The sequence below is a fragment of the Hyphopichia burtonii genome, assembly GCF_001661395.1.
Source record: "Hyphopichia burtonii NRRL Y-1933 unplaced genomic scaffold HYPBUscaffold_2, whole genome shotgun sequence".
Classification (NCBI taxonomy): domain Eukaryota; kingdom Fungi; phylum Ascomycota; class Pichiomycetes; order Serinales; family Debaryomycetaceae; genus Hyphopichia; species Hyphopichia burtonii.
In genome coordinates, this window is record NW_017963729.1 from 1137856 (window position 1) to 1157678 (window position 19823).

At 34.2% G+C, this 19823-nt stretch overlaps 7 protein-coding genes and 3 non-coding genes across 10 annotated transcripts; 6 read left to right on the top strand and 4 right to left on the bottom strand.

The window, feature by feature from the left end:
* On the top strand, positions 1–547 carry HYPBUDRAFT_238695 (amidase signature enzyme; the record flags this gene model as incomplete). The annotated part of the gene is made up of 1 exon (XM_020223231.1): positions 1–547. Exon 1 carries the CDS (start codon positions 5–7, stop codon positions 545–547), a length of 543 nt encoding a protein of 180 aa, XP_020077915.1. The 5' UTR covers positions 1–4.
* Positions 548–1234: 687 nt separating this feature from the next.
* Positions 1235–1307, top strand: HYPBUDRAFT_t41. The gene has a single exon. It is a non-coding gene; the product is annotated as a tRNA-Ala (tRNA).
* Positions 1308–4203: 2896 nt separating this feature from the next.
* HYPBUDRAFT_t42 lies at positions 4204–4301 on the top strand. The gene has a single exon. It is a non-coding gene; the product is annotated as a tRNA-Leu (tRNA).
* Positions 4302–4438: 137 nt separating this feature from the next.
* Positions 4439–7059, top strand: HYPBUDRAFT_135529 (ribosome dissociation factor GTPase; the record flags this gene model as incomplete). Its single annotated transcript, XM_020219575.1, has 2 exons — positions 4439–4671; positions 5451–7059. The coding sequence occupies 2 exons, from the start codon at positions 4439–4441 to the stop codon at positions 7036–7038; spliced, it is 1821 nt and encodes a 606-aa protein (XP_020077916.1). The 3' UTR covers positions 7039–7059.
* A 69-nt stretch (positions 7060–7128) lies between these two features.
* On the bottom strand, positions 7129–8175 carry UFE1 (Ufe1p; the record flags this gene model as incomplete). Its single annotated transcript, XM_020218393.1, has 1 exon — positions 7129–8175. One exon carries the CDS (start codon positions 8173–8175, stop codon positions 7129–7131), a length of 1047 nt encoding a protein of 348 aa, XP_020077917.1.
* Positions 8176–8351: 176 nt separating this feature from the next.
* On the bottom strand, positions 8352–9196 carry HYPBUDRAFT_165552 (uncharacterized protein; the record flags this gene model as incomplete). Its single annotated transcript, XM_020222710.1, has 1 exon — positions 8352–9196. The coding sequence occupies one exon, from the start codon at positions 9194–9196 to the stop codon at positions 8414–8416; it is 783 nt and encodes a 260-aa protein (XP_020077918.1). The 3' UTR covers positions 8352–8413.
* A 475-nt stretch (positions 9197–9671) lies between these two features.
* Positions 9672–10401, top strand: HYPBUDRAFT_152145 (uncharacterized protein). Its single transcript, XM_020220857.1, has one exon. The coding sequence runs from the start codon at positions 9690–9692 to the stop codon at positions 10344–10346; it is 657 nt and encodes a 218-aa protein (XP_020077919.1). The 5' UTR covers positions 9672–9689; the 3' UTR covers positions 10347–10401.
* Positions 10402–10520: 119 nt separating this feature from the next.
* SPT6 (chromatin-remodeling histone chaperone) lies at positions 10521–15160 on the top strand. Its single transcript, XM_020220858.1, has one exon. The coding sequence runs from the start codon at positions 10719–10721 to the stop codon at positions 15036–15038; it is 4320 nt and encodes a 1439-aa protein (XP_020077920.1). The 5' UTR covers positions 10521–10718; the 3' UTR covers positions 15039–15160.
* Positions 15161–15211: 51 nt separating this feature from the next.
* On the bottom strand, positions 15212–19742 carry HYPBUDRAFT_10280 (uncharacterized protein; the record flags this gene model as incomplete). Its single annotated transcript, XM_020218224.1, has 2 exons — positions 18263–19742; positions 15212–16458 (listed from the first exon to the last, which is right to left on the bottom strand). The coding sequence occupies exons 1-2, from the start codon at positions 19533–19535 to the stop codon at positions 15212–15214; spliced, it is 2520 nt and encodes an 839-aa protein (XP_020077921.1). The 5' UTR covers positions 19536–19742.
* On the bottom strand, positions 16662–16759 carry HYPBUDRAFT_t60. Its single transcript has one exon. It is a non-coding gene; the product is annotated as a tRNA-Leu (tRNA).
* Positions 19743–19823: the final 81 nt, after the last annotated feature.

The window sequence follows — 19823 nt, forward strand, 5'->3', positions numbered from 1 at the left end:
CAAGATGTACTGCTGTGATGGTAATGATGCTCAGAAGACTCTTCTTGCGGAAAGTGGAGAGCCTTTGACCAAATTGACCCAATGGAATCTTAATTTTGGTGATGGAGGTCGTCCATTCTCAATCACCGAAAATCGTCAATTGAATATAATTAGAGATACTTTGAAACAAGAATATACTGATTTTTTGAATGAAAATAAAATCGATTTTATTATCAGTCCTGCTTACAATAATGTTGCACCTAGACCAGAAGAAATTTATAATTGGTCTTACACTTCCCTTTTCAATATCTTAGATTTACCTACTTTAGCTTTCCAAACTGGATTGTTTCAAGATCCTAAAGTCGATAAATGGGATGATAGTCATAGCACCTATGAATTTAGAAGCGACTTAGAGAAATTAGAATTGGATAATTATATTCCAGAAAATTTCACTGGCGCACCTATTGGTTTACAATTGTCCGGTAGAAGATACTTTGATGAAGAAGTTGTGGCTGCTGGTAAATCTATTACTAAAGCTTTAGGAGCTGACTTATACAAAGTCTATTAATAATAGATATATGTATATATATATATATAATAAATCTATTTAGTGTAAATAAATATATACTTATATGAATGATGTAGTATGATAGCCAAGAGCATTCTGTTTGACCTGTTAGATACTTATTATTCAACTGCAAAAAAATCCTCTTGGAGAAGGACTTCGAGTTCAATAGAATTGGAAAATCCGAATGAATAACTAAGATGGAGCTTCGCTTAGTTATTGGTATAGAATTACTCTTGTTGCTTTGCCAGGAGAGCTATTTAGTGTGAATATGCTATTTTCAATAAAACCAATTTTTCTCATCTATCTTGTCCTTCATTTTTCTTTATTTTTTATAATATTTTATCTTTATTATACCAAACCAACACGAAATATTCATGTTGCATATTTTTTTTACCATTTTTGTTTTTTTACCATAGTGAATATAACATGTATAGCCATTAGGGTGTATGTTTTGATTCTGAGCCCTTTTTTAGCTTTTCTTTTTTTTTTTTTTTTTAAATGGTAAAATCTCTTTGTAAAGCGTGTCATCTTTATGCAAGGACAATGCTAATCTTCTCTGTATTGTTAAGATTGACGAATGTACTATCCGAAGATAGTACTTTTAGCCCAAAAAAACATTTAAGCTTCAAAAATTATTTTATAAAATGTACTTTCTAAAAGCTAAGCCCACCATTTTGTTCATAAAATGGGCGTGTGGCGTAGTTGGTAGCGCGTTCGCTTAGCATGCGAAAGGTCTTGGGTTCGACTCCCAACTCGTCCAGTTATTTTTTGAAGACCCTAGTACATTCAACTAATAGTGTTCTCCATGTTTTTTTTATTTTTGGTATTTAATACTTTGTCTAAGGAGATTTCACGGAGAAATAATTTGTTAAGCTCTGTCGAAGGAAAACTTGAGAAGTAAAAGGGCTGGAAATGTCACTTAAATTACATATATAAAACGGAAATACCAAAAGATGATCCCAAATGTGTTTAATATCCCGTGATCTTCTGAAGCTGCTCATATACATAAGCCAATCCTTGAGCCCATAAGAGATATGTCTGGTGATTTTTGGCGTAGCTATATAAAAACATAAAAACGTCTTTTGTTTACAAAATTTTATAATGTCTCAGACAAAGACCCTCCCCCCGTTGAAGATCATGTCCAAAATTTTTAAAAAAAAATTACATCTTACGAACAGAACGCCCATTGTTTTAAGTTCGTTTCAACTCTACAAAGTTTTTTTGTTAGAGGTGTAGATACTGAATCTGTTTGCTGGATGCAAGAGAGGACTTTTAGTTGGAAATCAACCAATCCTCCCGACATATTTCAAAAGTATTGCCGTTAGAAATACAGAAAATGTCCTTGTTGTTGATTATGGCTTGTTTTGGCTTGAAGAAAATGTCGTGATAATATCCTGATTAGAAAAGTTTCAATTCTAGTGATAAAAGAAAAAGATGTAAACCATCGAATTTCATATATATATATTTGGATGCGAATTGTTGCAAAAAACATCATAATTCAATTTTTTCGAAAAATTAATTAAAGTTCACTTTTACAAAAAGGATAAACTCAAAACAAAGTAATATACGGTATTGACCTTGTATCAATCTGCTTAATGTTAAAATTTCAACCAAATGATTATAAATGTACTTTGTACTAATCTCCGAAGTAATGAAATGGGGAACTCTTTGCATTTTTGATAGTTTTTGACAATCTTTAAGGACTATTTCCATCAGGATAAGCTTCTGGATCTTGGTATGATTCATACATTTTATCAGGATATGTCTTAATCTTAGATTGTATTATCTTATCAGCGAGTTAGTCGAGTGTGGTAAGTGGCGTGCGCATACAAAAAAGTGGGGTACCAAATTTTCTTCGAGGTCTGGTGATTGCATCGACTTTAAATTTAACAGACTATCAGCTTTATTCTGGAAAAGTACCAACTTAATTGCTTCAATCTTAATAATCTAGTCATGTCTTGTTGCGGAAGTCATTCATGTGGTGGTGACCATTCGGAAGAATCAAATAGTGGAATTTTTGTTGTGACTAATGTTTCCCAACATATATTTTCAGACCGTTCTCTCTTTAAATCAATTGAAACTTTTGAAAAACCCAAAGAAGTGGTCTTGGGTAACGATGGAAAAGTGAATGCGGAGGCTTCTGGAAGTGTCGTCCTTTCGTTGGCATGCGGTTCTGAATTGACATTGGATGATTGCCTTTATGCTCCTGATGCCGAAAAAAGTTTTGTCTCTATGGCTCAAGCCATGAAAGACTCTGGTATTAACTTTCTGTTAGGTGGTGATGGAATTTACATTAGTCCAGATGATAAGAAATTAGGCTCAATTGCTGATAACGGATTGTTTGTAGTGGATTTAGCTTAATACTAATGGCGCTTTATTATAGTTCAATATATGGTCCCCCGTCTAGCTTGTTATACTTACACGCAATGTAGTTATCTTTGGATTTTCCAACTAATGCACTGAATGATAAGAACCATGCCTATATGGTATCTCCTAGGGTGGCCTATAGGGAACTTCAAATTTTTATAGATTTAAGAGGTGAAGTAGCTGTTTCATTTTCTGTTTTGGGTGCCAATATACTTAAGGTAATTCCATATTTCGTATTGTCAATCTAAGCACTTATACATTTCTTCATGTCATTGAATTCATTTTTCCAAATATTGACAAGTATCTGATTTTGGCTCCGAGATTCATAAATCTCTAACAATATAGAGTGTATTTTGCTGCAAAAAAAGAAAAAAAACAAGAACAACATCTGAAAGCACTTTGAGGGCCCCATAAATATAAATTTCCTAATTTCAGAGAAATTGCGGTAGAGTCCAAATCTATTTGGATCGTACAATAACTAAGTATTTTGTATATATATCTGTTGTCAGGCTTCAAAGTTTGGTATAGTTTTTGCTTATTAACTCACCCACATTTTCTTTCAGATATAACATGAATACAAGGATCTTAATTCCTGCGTTTCATAATATATATTTCATATATGCTTGTTCCATCACCACAATCAAAGAGTTTTTTTCTTTTCATAGCATAATATTGCCGATCAAGTAAATTTGCAAAGCTTCCTCTAAACTACTAAACATTCAAATGGATGATGACATTTAAGAAATAAAAAATTCAGAGGGTCACAGCTCGCCTCAATTTCTACGGTTAATGCCCAGTAGATAATTTTCATTCCATTCTATTAGAAAAGACATATAAAATGAAATGATGATCTGGAAATGGGAAAATTCCTTTCCATATATGATTTGTAGTCGGAAATTAAAGAAAAGTTCTAACCAAAAGCTTAGTTTTATGAGTAATGATACACTAATAAATTTTGAATTTTGAATTTATATGGCGATAATAAAGAGAGAAATCCATTTTCATGATTCAACGGGTAAGGACTCCAGGAGAGTCTTAAAGGTGGTCGAAAATCGATAAAATATTTTTGATTAAGAAGGATTTTTTTTTCTTTTTTTCTTTTTTTTCTAAGTACAAAAAAATATTTTTTTTTATTCAATATTGAATACCTGATTCCCGAATTATAATAAAATAAAAATTATATGCTAATATATACCTTTCTTACATTTTTTTCTAAAAATTCTTTAATTTTTTGCAGATAAAATATAATACATCAAACTAGTAAAATACCTGTAACGTGTGTAATTGGGGGCAACCTGGCCGAGTGGTCTAAGGCGCCAGGGTAAGGTCACCTTACCATACTTTCCTGGTCTCTTCGGAGGCGCGAGTTCGAACCTCGCGGTTGTCACTAATTTTTTTTAATCCTCTTTTCACTAGAAAAACTTCAAGCAACTGTCGCATTAACTCAGCGAATTGGTTTGTCTAGATTTTTTTTTTAATTCTTCTCTCTGAAGTCTAGAGAATTGATTACATCGTTTACCAACAATGGCCCCATTCAATGATGATGATCTAGCAGATTATGACAATTCCGCAGGTGAAGAAGAATTTATTGAAGACAGTTTGAATGACGAAGAGTATGATAAATTGTATGAGACTTTACCAAAATTAAAGGAATTAATCGCTTCTTATAACAATTCCATAAATGAAATGGCATTAAAGGAGGCCTTATATTTCAATTATTATGAGTTAAGTGATGCCATAGAGGAGTTAAAGTCCAAGTTTCCAAAGAAGAAAGGTATGTTTTTTTTTTTCAATCTTCAAATTTTCTCTTTATTCCGTCATTGACTTATAGTTTGTCTATTAATTGCCCGGAAGAAACTGAGCAAAGAGGTCTTTGATTTTTCGAAATTTTGAAATCGTTTTGTTTCCCGTTAACAAGAGTTCTAGGATCCTAATATATATATTTCTTTATAGAAGATTCAGCAGAGTCGAAGCCACTTTCAAAGTTACAAAAACTCGCTCAAGAGAGAGCTAGAATGAAACAAGAGAAAGACAACTCAAATAAACTAGAGGAGAAACCCCAACGCATATCTAAATTGGCATCTCTAGCGAAGTCTAGAGCGCAGAAGAAGTCAGAGGAACAGGTAGCCGAAAATAATAATAATATGTCCTTGGGAATATTAGAGAATCTTCAAATTAATTCAAAGGGAAAGGACTCATTAGAGAAGAAAGTTCTAGAAAGAAAGCCTCTCGAGAAGATAGCTAACATTCGCAAATCCAATATCAAACCTGTTAACAGCTTGAACAAGAATCAAGATACTAAGTTGAATGAACATCTCGAAGTTAATACGAATGACGAACGAGGTTCTTCTTCGATAATAGAAAAACCAGAGAAAATAACACCAGAGGCTCCTCTAATTGTATATGATCTATCTCTTGATGACAACAACGTTTTAAAATACCCTCATAACTCAATTTCTGCTTTTCTTTTCCATCAAAACGAAAATCAAAACGATCAGGAAAATCACGTACCTCAAAATAGGAATAAACTTAAGAGACTGGCAGGATCAATTTTTTGTCCTCTTACTAACATTGAATTGAATATAGAAAATGTTAAAAAAGCTAAAAATAATTTCGAAGAGCCAAGTCCTGATGACAAAATTCTCAATGCCCAAAAAACTGCATTCGAAGAAGGAATGAATGACTTGAAGATTTCTGACTCAAATAAGAAGGAGACTGACCAAAAGGAAAAATTACCCCCAAAGCCAACTAAACCTTTCAAGAAGATCAACATAGAAAATGAACTTTCCACCAACAAGGCCTACAGCAAAGCCCACAAATCGTTTGTGGTCATTGGCCATGTCGATGCTGGTAAATCTACTTTAATGGGTCGTCTATTGTATGATTTAGGTGTTGTGGATGCGAAAACCATCAACAAATTAATGAGAGAAGCTGAAAAATCAGGCAAGGGATCTTTCGCTCTTGCATGGGTTATGGATCAAACATCTGAAGAAAGATCTCGTGGTGTTACTGTCGATATTTGTGCTACCGAATTCGAAACAAACAATACTATATTTACTGCTATTGATGCACCTGGTCATAAAGATTTTGTTCCGCAAATGATAGGAGGTGTGACTCAAGCGGATATTGCTTTATTAATCGTTGATTCGATCAATGGAGAATTTGAAGCAGGTTTTGCTATGGATGGTCAAACCAAAGAACATACATTATTATGTAAAAACTTAGGGATTGAAAAAATTTGTGTCGCTATCAATAAGTTAGATAAAGAGCACTGGTCTGAAGAAAGATTTATGGATATTCAAAATCAATTGAAGAGCTTTTTAGTTTCTGATGTTGGATTTGACTCTGATAATGTATTCTTCATCCCTATCTCGGGATTGACTGGTAACAATGTTGTAAAAGCTGACCAATCAGTTAAAGAATTAGGCTGGTACAAAGGTCCAACTCTTATTGAGTATTTAGAAAAGGTTAAAATCTCAACGAGTGACTTGACCAAGGATCCTGTTAGTGTTGTTACTGCTGAAGAGTTTGGTTTGGCTATAAATGATATCTATGATATCTCAAGTTCTGAATTTGCTGTCAAAGGTAGAATTCTTTCTGGATTTATACAACCCGGTGAGACGGTAGAGGTATCACCGACTAAAGAATACCTACAGGTTCAAAGTGTCAAGGTTAGAGGTCAAAATGTTAATATAGCAGTTAAAGGTGAAACAACCACAATTTCATTCAAGACTAACCAATTGACTAACAAATCTACAGATGACATCAGTATAGGTGACTTGATTCTGAAGGTTGGTTCTCTGGTTGCTTCAGTGAATAAACTTACAGCTAGAATTAATTTATTCAATATGAATAAACCATTATTGGTTGGAACACCTTTTGTCTTATTTAGAAATAATACTTATGTTCCTGCAAGAATTTCTAAAATTTTAGCAATTGACGATGATAAGAAAAAGAAGAAGAAGATGCACTTAGTATCGAAACAAAAAGCTTTGGTTGAAATTGAGATAAAGGGCGATAGACTTTTACCATTAAGTAAATTTGATGACAGCAAAATGTTAGGTAGAATAGTCATAAGAAGGGAAGGATCTACTATTGGAGCGGGTGCTGTTGTTGATTTATAATAGACCAATGAAAAATTTGATAGAAGTCTCTTAATAATTCTGTATTTATTTAGGATATTCAAATAAGCATTATATAGATATACTACTTAATTAGAATGAGATGTAGTCAACGAATAAAAGGAGGAAACCCAAAATAAAGCAAGTGAGAATGATTAGGTTTGCACCTTTTTTATTTCTCGTAGTGGCTTTATTTAAATTCTGATTACCCATCTTTAAATCAACCTCTACCTGGGATTGATTATCGAGAAGATTGGTTATTTGATCAGATTGTGTTTCTAGCTGGTAAGTCAATTCTGCCTGTAAACTGACTATATCGATCATAGAATTATGGAGTTTCTCAACTTGTTTGAGTTGGTTAGTTTTCAATGCTAGAAATTCCTGATTCTCAGAGTCCAATTCTTGAATTTGTTGTTGGGATAACTCTTGTAGCCCCGAAAATGATGAATTTTGTTCTTGGAGTTCAATCTCATTATATGAATTCTCAAAACTTGGGGGTACATCATTGCTATAGTTCAAGTCTAGATCATCCTCAAGATTTTGAAAGTTAAGAAGATTTAATTGTTTTTCTCTTTCATAACGTTTGCGTTGCATTGACTCAAATTTTTTGTTAACCGAGTTGGCTACTTCATTCAAAAGTTTTAAAATCAGGGTTCTATGTATCCCAATTGTTGTAAGAAACAACTCGTCATCATCAAAATCGGCACCACCAAAGATTCCGTTGAATAAACTCTTTGATTTATTCGACTCAACTGCTTCCTGTCTTTTTTTTTCATACGTTTGTAAAAGTTTTAACTTTTCATACAATTCATGAATTTTAAACTTGAAATCTTCATCAACTTTGTTCTTATCATTTAACGTTAAAGATCTGTTCGACCTCAGATGGTTCGAATAATCATCATTAGTAGACAAATATGTAGACTTTATGCTTACCAAAAACTCACTTAAAACGACTAGATGTGAATAGAGCTCTTTGGTCTCTTTTATGAAAGTGTCATTAATAGTAAATCTTTCATGAACTCGTTTTTGGTGCTGCAATTGACGAGTCTTGTTTTGGTTCTGGTCTTTTTCAATCGAATGCCCTATTTCATGCTGGACAATATCGACATATTTCTTAAATGTAGGAGTGAGATCAGTCATGTCGATGAGTCAGGCATAAAAGTTTTGATGATGAATTTAGTCCAGTTTGTCATTTTTCAGCTCTGAGTTTTTGATTTTTTTTTTTAGACTGCGATCTCGATCTTAAACAGCAAAACTACAACTTATAAGATTATTTATAATAAATGATACCATAACATGTTTTATACATTAGAGGGTTGAAAATTTAAAAGTTAGATCGTAAAGAATATGAAAGAATAGAAGAAACATCCAGAGGAGATTACCCAGTTAAATATTGAAGGCATTTAGTCACTTCAATGGCATCACTGATAGGCTTAACTTCGACAGTTTTAGAATCGTAAATTATATTCCATCTACCAGTGAAATGTTTCCCATTAATATTTTCAACTGCTTCATTATGTATTTTTCTATCTTGAGGACTACCTTTAACATATCTTAAGTAGTCAGGAGCACCGGGAGGAGGATTCCAAATATTATCGGCGACTATGACGGTACCAGGGCGAATCAAGTTTAACGACTCCAAAACTCTGAAATCAGGAACGTATTGAACCCACCAATGATCAATGAAAACAAAATCAACCGAAACGTAGTCACCAGTTTTTCTAGTCAACTCCGATTCAAAACTAACCAAATTATGATGGGCTTTACCCACAATGATACGAATCTTATGACTCAAACCAGCCAAGTCTATAAGTTTACGAGCGATATCCGCAAATTTCTCGCTATATTCAAAAGTATAAAATGTAGCATTCGAATCCTCCTTTATTGAATTTGCAAACAATATAGCAGAATAACCAATGTAGCCACCAATTTCAACCAATATTTTAGGCTTCTCCTTTTCAATAATATCGGTAATCATTTTCCCCTTTACCTTACCAATGTTCATAAGAAAGCTTTGAGTCAGGGAAAATTCATCGATTTTCTCCAAAACCTTAATGGGATTACCTTTCAATTGGTTCAATTCATTTTCCGGAAGCGAAAAGATGAAATCAATTAGCTGTTCTTCCCTTCCGTCATCAAAAAATGTTGTATCCTTTCCCATCTTGCCGTAAATTTGATAGCAATTAATAATAAATCCTATACCAATATCTGGAAATCTCAAGTATGTCCTTACGAGAAAAAAATTACCTTTTTATATTGATTTCTTAGAAAGACAATGTAGTTCAAGATTCTGCTCTCAAAAACCCAGTATCAATTATGGTTTGATCTTTTTATATGCAATTGCCGTATCGGGCTATCCCTATTTGCGAACCCTTTTTACAAGTTATTACGTGGAGATATCTCAGTGGACCAGCCGTGTCCACACCCGTGGACCATGAAGAGCACCGACATCGAAGAACTGCTTCCTGTTGTTGTTGCAAAACCAGTGCTTAGCTTTCCACTGCTAACAAGGTCCCTAAAATGCTTTAAGTTGGTTAAAAATGTCGCTTTTTGCAATCGCGACATCCAAAGTCGATAAAATGTCTCTCTCTTTCTATTTTTTTTTTCATCTTTACGTCTGCTTAGTGTTTTAGGCTGTACTTCAAACACTCGAAATGGGATCAGCGGAAGGAAACGAATCCAGTCCAGATGATAAGAGGTCAAGTAGGCTTTCTCGGTTGAAAAGACTCAAGGCAAAAAAGGCAGAAAGTGAAAGAAACAATAGAAAAGATCTTTTTGATGATTACAAAAAACAAAAATTACAATCAATCAATAGGAAAAAAATAGAAAAGTTGAAAGAGAATGCCGAAGAAGAAGTGAATAAACTTGACCATAAAGAGCGTGGTGAGGATTATGAACGACAGAGGAATTTGGATTGGTCCATAAAGGACTGGGAGGAATGGGAAAAGAAAACAGGAAAGCAAAGACCCGGACAAGTTGGATTTGACAATTGGAGTCAACTTGCAGCCAGTTCTTATGAAAAAGAGATAAGTAAGCTTCAAGTGGACAAGGATGACTATAATGAAAAGAAGCAGATGCTCATGAGAAAATATAACATCACCGAACCAAGAGATGTCAGGAACATCATTGACTTGAAGAGTGAAGTAAAGTCCTCAGACATTGATAAGTTGGTTCAAAACATCAATGAAACAAACGACAGAAGAATGAAAAGACGCAGAGACCATGATAGTGAGCATGACGTTTCCAGTTACATCAACGAGAAGAACAAGCAGTTCAACATGAAACTCAACAGACAATACGATAAGGATTGAAGTCTATACTTTTAATTTTGTAATATAGTGTACTATATATGTATTTTCATTACTGATGTACGGATGTAAAAAAACTGAAGGTTACCCGCCCGTCAATTTTCTCAAAATTTTGTTCGAAAAAAACAACTAAAAAACTCACATTATGTTTGAGCGGTTAGTGTTATCGAAACAGTCCGTCAACTACTTTAATTACATTCATTTCACTTCTCCTATAGTATTTGCTTCGAGAATAGAAGTCTTACTTTGTTTGAATTGATTGGTTTTTTTTTTTTCCTATTTATTTTTAATTCGTTTCTTCGCTTTTTCTTTTTCGTTTTATCTATAAAATTTCAATTTTTTTATTCGTTGAAAAACACATAAAATAGAGACAGTATGGTTAAAGAAGAAGAAGAGAGAGAGATCCGTGATGATGTTTCTGAAAATCCATCAGAAGGTGAAGGTGACGATGCATCAGAAGACTCCTCTGAAGAAGAAGACGATGAAAATGATGAAGAAGCCATACAGAAAGTTCGTGAAGGCTTCATCGTAGATGATGACGAAGATGACGTGGATGGCAAGAAAAAAAAGAGAAAACATAAAAAGAGAAAGAGAGATAAAGAACGTACCCAAGATGGCGAGCATGATGATGCTTTGGATGAAGATGATTTAGAATTATTATTGGAAAATTCTGGTGCCAGACCGGCTTCAAAATCAAAGGGTAAATTCAAGCGTCTTAAAAGAGCTCATGTTGAAGATGAAGATAATGACGTCGAAGAAACTGGGCAAAGCAGAAGTAAAAGAAAAGAAGGTTTAACTGATATTTTTTCAGATGAAGATAATGATGAAGATGAAGGTGATGCTGAAGAAGCTTCAAGAGAAGACCCTGGCAGAAATATTTTAGATGAGTTTGAAGATTTCATCGAAGATGATGAATTTTCTGACGATAATGAAGGTCGTCAACAAAAAGAAGTGCAGCGTAGAGAAAGAGCCAAGAAGACTGGTCCAAGATTAGATACTTCAAAATTATCAACTGTCGATAGAGAAAGTTTGCAACAGTTATACGAAGTCTTTGGTAATGGTGGTGAATATGAATGGGCTTTGGAAGCTCAAGAAATTGAAGATGAAGGTAATGGTGAATTAGAACCTACTGCTTTAGATGAAGTTTTCGAATATTCAGAATTGAAGGAACGTATGCTAACAGAAGAAGATAATTTAATTCGTATCATTGATATTCCAGAGAGATTTCAAAAATATCGTGCGAATCTCAATTATATTGATTTAGAAGGTGATGAATTAATAAGGGAGCAAGAATGGATCAGTAATATACTTTTTAAAGAGAAAAAGAGTTCCTTCGATGGTATATTAGAACAACCTTTTAAAGAAGCAGTTGCAAAAGTAGTGGAATTCGTCTCAAAAGATGCTTATGAGGTTCCTTTCATTTGGGCTCATCGTCGTGATTTCCTCTTATTTTCCGAAAATATTAATAACCCGGATGGAACAACTAGTAATTACGTTCACAAACTTTTATTTGAAGATGACTTATGGCGTATAGTGCATTTGGATATAGAGTATCACTCTTTATATGAAAAGAGATTGAATACTGAAAAATTGATTGAACAATTGCAGTTAGACGATGATTTGGTTAAAGACGTGAAATATTTGGACTCAATGGTTGCTATCCAAGATTTACACGATTACTTGAGCTTCAATTACTCGGCTCAAATTAAAGAACTTTCTAATAAGGCTTCCAATGAGGAAGATGACGAAGAGAACAAGTCAGGTAGAAAGCATCATAAATTTGCTATTTTTGAAAGGTTGAGAGAAAATATTTTATATGATGTTGTGAAAGCCTACGGTATTACTGCTAAGGAATTTGGTGAAAATGTTCAAGATCAAAGTTCTAAGAATTTTGATGTTCCTTACAGAATCCATGCTACTGACGACCCTCTTGAATCTCCTGATGACTTAATAGAAAAATTCATTGAAGATGATGAAATATTATTTAAAGACCCAAAGAATGCTTTGAATGCAGTCAGAAAGACTTTTTCTGAAGAAATTTTCCACAATCCAAAAATCAGACATGAAGTAAGACAAACATACAACAACTATGTGTCGATCAGTGTCGCTTTAACGGAAAAGGGAAGAAGTTCTATTGAAAACCATAGTCCATATGCTGATATTAAATATGCTATTGATCGTTCTCCATCGGACTTGGTTCGTCAACCTGATATCTTATTAAGAATGCTTGAGGCTGAATCTTTAGGTTTAATCGTCATCAAAGTTCAAACTAAAGACTACGAAAGCTGGTATCAATCTATCTTTAATTGTTTAAAATCTGATGGATCGTCTGAAATATCAGAACAATGGAATAAAGAAAGAGAACTTGCTTTAAACATGGCTTTCAAAAGATTAACCAGTATGGTTGCTTTAAACACAAAAGAAGCATTACGTCGTGAATGTGAACGTTTGATTACAAGTGATGTTCGCAGAGGATTCAATGCTAAAGTGAATCAAGCTGCTTTCACTCCAATTGGATACGATAAAGGAACTAAACCAAATGTTTTTGCTTTGTCCATTGGTAAAGGTGATTTTGATAACGCAGTAGTTGGTATTTTTATCAAAGAAAATGGAAAGGTCTCAGACTCATTTAAGTCTGAAAGTAATCCTATTAGAGATCGTGAAAGTGAAGAAAGCTTTATGGGTCAACTTACAGAATTTTTTGACAAAAAATTTCGTAGTTATAGACCAGATGTCATTGTGGTTTCAGGTTTAAATGCTACTGCTAAAAAACTATTCGATGTTATAACAAACTTCGTTTCCAGAAATAAAATCACTATAAATACTGATGAATTGCGAGATGCTGCTTCTTTTGCGGATGTCTTAGTTCCAGTAATTTGGGGTCAAGATGAAACTGCAAGATTATTCCAAAACTCAGAAAGAGCTACCGTCGAACTTTCCGATAAACCACCTTTAGTAAAATATTGTGTGGGATTAGCAAGATATGTTCAAAGTCCTTTATTGGAGTATGTCTCTTTGGGAGATGATGTATTATCATTGTCCTTTTATGAACACCAAAAATTACTTCCTACTGACTTGATTCAGAATGCTTTAGAGTCTGTTTTTGTTGATGTTGTTAATATGGTAGGTGTGGAAATTAATGAAGCTCTTCGTAACCCTTATGTTGCTCAGTTGTTGCAATATGTTGCTGGTTTAGGACCTCGTAAAGCTTCTGGTCTTTTAAGAAATATTAACTCCAAGCTAGGAACCTTATCTAATAGAAGTGATCTTATTGAAAATGAACTTTCGACTGCTAATATATTTATAAATTGTTCTTCCTTTTTGAATCTTACATATGACGAAAGCTTATCATTAAGAGATGGCGGAATGGAGATTTTAGACTCAACCAGAATCCATCCTGAAGATTATGATTTGGCTAGAAAAATGGCCGCAGATGCTCTTGATTTTGATGAAGAAGACATGGCACACATAGAAGAACAAGGTGGTATCATCTATCAATTAATTCAAGAAGGTGTTAATAAGGTGGATGATTTGAATTTGACTGCTTATGGTAAAGAGCTTGAATCCAAATTTGGCAAACGTAAATATGCTACTTTACAAAGTATAAAAGAAGAACTTGTGAATAATTTCGAAGAATTAAGAAGATCATTTCATATTTTAGATAGCGCTGAAGTATTTCAAATGTTAACTGGAGAAACACCAGAAACTTTTGGCAGAGGAATCATAGTTCCGGTGACTGTTAACAAAGTCGGTAAAAACTTCCGTGATCAAGACTCCCAGATACGATATTTGAGAGTCACTACATCGTCCTTGGTCACTGGTGTTGTCGAAGAAAATTTTATCCCTCGTAAAGCTGATTATTTACAAGGCCTGGTCGTCCAAGCTGTCATTCTTGATGCATTTTATGATTCATTTTCAGCCACCTTCAGTTTATTAGACACTGATATTAAGAGGGCATCTGCTCCAAAATTCCGTAAAGATCCGTTGAAATGGGACTTTGAAGCCGAAGAAGCTGATAGACAAAGAGAAATCGCTAAAGAGAGAGCTAAGCTAGCCAAAACAAGAAATATTCAACATCCTTTGTTCCACAACTTTTCCCATAAACAAGCAGAAGAATTTTTGGCCCCACAATCAGTTGGTGATTGTGTACTTCGTCCTTCATCAAAGGGTCCTGAGTATTTATCAGTTACTTGGAAGGTTGCCAACAATCTTTTCCAACATCTTAGTATTCATGAATCATCAGGTAGCATGGGTAAGAAATATACAGTTGAACGTCAAGTCTATGCTGATTTGGATCAATTGATTTTCCAACATGTTCAAGCCATTGCCAAGCACGTCAATGAAATGTGTCGTCACCCCAAATTCCGTGAAGGTACATTATCAGAAGTTAATGAGTGGTTAGAATCATATACCAAAGCTAATCCTAAAAACAGTGCCTACGTCTTTTGTTACGATCATAAAGCACCAGGTTGGTTTTTATTATTATTTAAAGTAAATGTTAATACTCCAATTGTTACATGGCATGTCAAGACTGAACGTGATGGTTACAGATTGAAAGGGTTCTCTTATCCTAATATGCTTCGATTATGTAATGGGTTCAAGCAAACTTTCAAGAGCCATCTTAAAGACAGTTCTAGATCATCAAGAATGCCACCTCAACCTCAAGTTAGCTCCTATGAGTCATATGGCTACTGAGCTAAGTTTATTTTTTAGAAAAGCAAATGAACATTACAAACTTTGGTTGGTTTTCAAAAATTCTGTATATTTTAGTCATTTTCATCTTTTTTTCATTAAAAAAAAAAACTGAAGTACTTCATTGTGTATATTAAAACTAATTTTAAATATTTTTTGCAATTGAAAATGTAAGACTATGGGCTCAAATTCAATTTATTTGCCATTCTCATTTTTGATCTAAAGCTATCTCCGTCAACGTAACAACCCATTAACCATCTATCCCCGTTATTCGAATCAGAGAATGCTTCTCTAGAATGAAGAACTCGTCTATTATCAAAAATGACACAATTTCCCTCCTTCATTTTCAATTTCAATTGATTCCTAGGATCGTTGACAATTTCCTCGAATAATTCAAGTCCTCTTAAGAAGTTCTCCCACAAGCGTCTAGTATGCTGTGAATAAGTTGACATTTGAAATGGTGCCTGAAATGGCGGAGAATAATTAACAGCTAAAATTTTATTTTTGCCAGTGGCAAGATCAACATCAAAAGGGTCTTCCACAATAACAGGTCTATTGAAATAGTAATATTCATCATTGTTATTGTAATGATATGATATAGGGACTTCTTTCAAAGCTTCGTACGCAGTTATATCAATATCCCTGATGATATCAGCCGCTAAAAATGAATCTGAAAAGATATTTTCACCACCTAGAGTCGAGTTCTTAATAAAATGTAACAATTGCAACCCGGGTGGAGACTCATAATACAATAAATCCATATGCAAGGGTAAAAAGGTTGCCGTATTTGCGATGTTTTTTGCTTCTTTTTCATTCCTTACGTCAAATAAGTCACCATAAAATGTTCTTTTAATGTAGCCAAATCTCGTTGCTAACTTGGATACAGGCCACCTTGACACATTCTTTTCAGTGATTTGCTTCATTTCTGTTTCTTCGGAAGGATCAGGTACATTTTCAATAAAACTCAATCCATACTTGTTAAGATCATTGACGACTTTATTAAAGCTTTTGTTATTGGAAGAAAAATATTCTGCATAATCAGAGAATAGGCTATTGAAATCAAACGAAAGATCTTCATTATTCCAAAGTTTTCTATTGATCATTGTATTTTCATGTACAACCAGACTGCTAGAATGATTTTTGAGAAAACTTTCCTTATAACTAGATTCATGTAAAGATCCATCGTTTTCTTTCCAAACAATATCAAGATGGTTCTCACCAGTCTCGGGATTTCTTCTCACATGTGGAACTTCAGCTATCTTCAAGCTATTTGAAATTGAAGAGGTGGTGAATGTTTTCTGTTTGGATGATATATTAACTGATTTAGGAGATGTACAAGAATCTCTAAGGAACACAGTATTGAAGTTTGAGCTCAATCCATTTCCAAACTCAACGGACACATAATTGTCATTAAATTGCTTTACTGTTAAGCATCTTTTAAACTGACAATTGGTTATTACCGGCCTTATGCAATTGATCCTCGTCCTAATCATGGTAAGGAACTTTTTGAAAAAAGAAGACCCCAACGTTAATTTGTGGGGATATATTCTCTCTTTTTATTCTAAATTATGGGGTAATCTCGACGAATCAGTTTCGGGTCAAAAAAATCATGCGATGAAAAAATTATGACAACCGCGAGGTTCGAACTCGCGCCTCCGAAGAGACCAGGAAAGTATGGTAAGGTGACCTTACCCTGGCGCCTTAGACCACTCGGCCAGGTTGCCCTGTTGTGCCAAAATATAGAATAAAGGTATATAAGATTTGTAAAATGTCAGAAAAGAGGATAAGCAACAAAATATTTTTCGGCTCAAAAGGCTCAAAAGAAGCAACTTCTATTAGTTGTTTTCTTGTAGCGAGACAGGAGTAGCTCTTTTGATTTATTTTTGCCTTACTAGCTCTCAAAATAGAGTTAAATTACGTTGTCTATGTATAAATTTTAAATGGCTGCAAACTCTCGCACTTCGAAATTTAATGATCACCTTTATTCTTGAAAAAATGTGTGCCGTTGCTCAAGTGCTTTATTGACGTAATGCTGACTTTAGCTTGGGATATCCTGAGGTCCTTGCTTGGCAAACCATTAAAATGAAGGACTTGCTTTCCTTATCTTTCTCTTTAAACAAGAAGGATATTTGTAAAGTTTAAGAGACGTATATGGTTGGATATGAGGAAAAGGTTTGGGTAAGCCCATAATGCATCGGTGTATTTAATGTTAGAGTATTGGTTTAGGGAATTACTAAACTGAAAACTTTCCGATAATAACTAATTAAGCTAAGAGCAAGAACCTTATTGCTTTTGAGATCTTCGATATCTTCTTCATCTTATAACTTTCAAATTATTTACTAGATCCTATTAAACTCACAACCTTTTAATGAACCAAGAGTTTTTTATTTTCTACTGTGCATGTTAAAGTACTATTCTCTATCCATGCCCTTTATATTTTTTCTATATAATTAGTACCTAGCAAAGTATAGAGCCATATAAGAAAAGAAGTGTCATCAAAGAATGGTTTCCATTCAATTATCTTTTAGGATATTTTCTATATCTTGGTAAGTGGATATTTAGTGAAAATACGAACTTTTTTGAACAAAAAGCTATAAAAGAGGACTTATTTTAAGTCGTCTTTCACTGAAAAGAGTGGCAACTTCCCAATGCTTGTATTGCTTTTGTAACAACCCTATTCAGGACTAAACATACGCCTCCTAATTTTTAGGATAAAGGAATAATGGCCCACAAAGAGTTAGAAAGAATACCCCCTTGCGCTGCAAAAAATAAGAGTCATACAGTTATTTGCAGCATCAATAGTTTCACTATACTTGACTCATTGAGGTGCATATATACCACAATAAATTATGGTTTCAGAGCAGATGAAGGATAAGATAAAAGAAAGTATTTTTCTTGAACTACCTCTTCACCATTATACGAAGCTGAATGTCAAACAGGTATGTCCAGCATATACAACGAAGTATTTTACACGCAAGATATAATTAGCAAGTTTATATTCACCGTAGCTTTTAGCTAATATATATATTTAAAATCCAAGATTTGATCACCTGTTCGTTCTTTAATTGGATCTTCTTTCTGTCCCATTAATATTTGTTCTTTTTCGTTATTCAATTGTCGAAGTCTGATAGTATTTAGGACTACAGTGATTACTGCCACACATAAACATCCAAGCGATACTGAGTGACCGACAACCATGTGGGAGTAAGCGAGCCCAGCGAAGACACCTGATAAGTTCCCAAAAGTTTGATTCATTGAGATTGTCAAAGTTCTTCTATAATAAGGATCAGTATTATTTGAAGTCCAAGTGATGTTAAGACCTGCCACTGTGTATAAGCTTACAGATGATAGAAAACAACCGAAGTACTTAACTGAATCATTCTTAGATCCAAGGATAATCGAGTAGCCAATTAATCCCACAAGGGCACTAACTAAAATGAAAGGACCTCTTAACTTCATACGATCACTGATTATGGATATAGTAAGCACCGAAATAGAAGAAACAGCATAAACAGGAATAGTTAAATATTGAGTCTTCAATTTATCAAATCCAAGACCACTAGATAAGATAGTTGGAAGGAAATTAGAGAAACCATATAAAATCATATCACCACAAAATTGAATAATCATACTATAATAGGTTCTTATATCCAAAACTGCAATCCTAACATCTTTCCAGTTGAATTGAGAAGCACCAGTGAGTAACTCTCTTTGCTTTTTTCTATGAAGAATAATTTCCCTTTCTTCTTCAGTGAAGAATTTAGCAGTAGCAGGATCGTCTGGGAGAAAGAACGCTAGCAAAGGAGTACAAGCAAGAGTTATGATTCCTTCTAATAAGAAAATAAATCTGTAACCTTCTAATGCGGAAGTTTTAACTTGAACGAACCCATAACTGATTAAACCACCTACTGCTCCAGATAACGCAGCACAAGATAGTAAAATGGCCATTCTTAGTCCAATCTCTTCTTTCGTATAGCATGCAATCCCTGTTATATAGACAGCAAGCAGCGGCCAAAAGAAGGATTCTAAAGCCCCCAAGATCAACCGCAGAAGTATTAACAGCCAATAAGATGAAACAAAGGTCATTCCAATACACGTAAGACTCCAGCCAGCAACTGCCACAGTCAATAATCTTGATGGCCGTAATTTCTTCAAAAGCATGGTTCCGGGTATTTCAAATATAATATATGTCACATAAAATATCGAGATCGACAATGAAAATTGTGAATCAGTAATATTGATAGATTCCACCAATCCAGCTGGCCCACTATTACCAATATTTGATCTATCAAGTGCTGCAAAGAAATAGAATAAGCCTAAGATAGGTAGAACATATAAATCCAATTTTCTAACTGCACTTTTCTCGACTTCTGGATCTACATAAAAGTTATGTAGTTCCTGAAGGACTTCATCAACGTCTGTAACATCTGATTGCTGTTCTACTTTGACTTCTGATTTTGTCTTTTCCTGTTGCCCTTGGGTTGGATCTCTAGTTGTCATTTGTCCTGGTTTGATAAATTGATGTCAACAACCGAATCTTCAATTCTTATACAATTAACTAGGGGATTTCACGTCCAATAATGACTAACCTTGTAAGTCACCCTGAACACTTCGTCAGCTGGAGAAATACATCTTCTTATATACATTAGCTTTATCAACCATTCCGCTTTTGCAAAAAACTATTGAATGCTACACGAACAGCTCTACTCCTCTTATCTTTGACGTTTATCTCCCTGCACCACGTCGGATGATTAGCACAAAAATACCGAAGTGAATTTTTTCACTAAA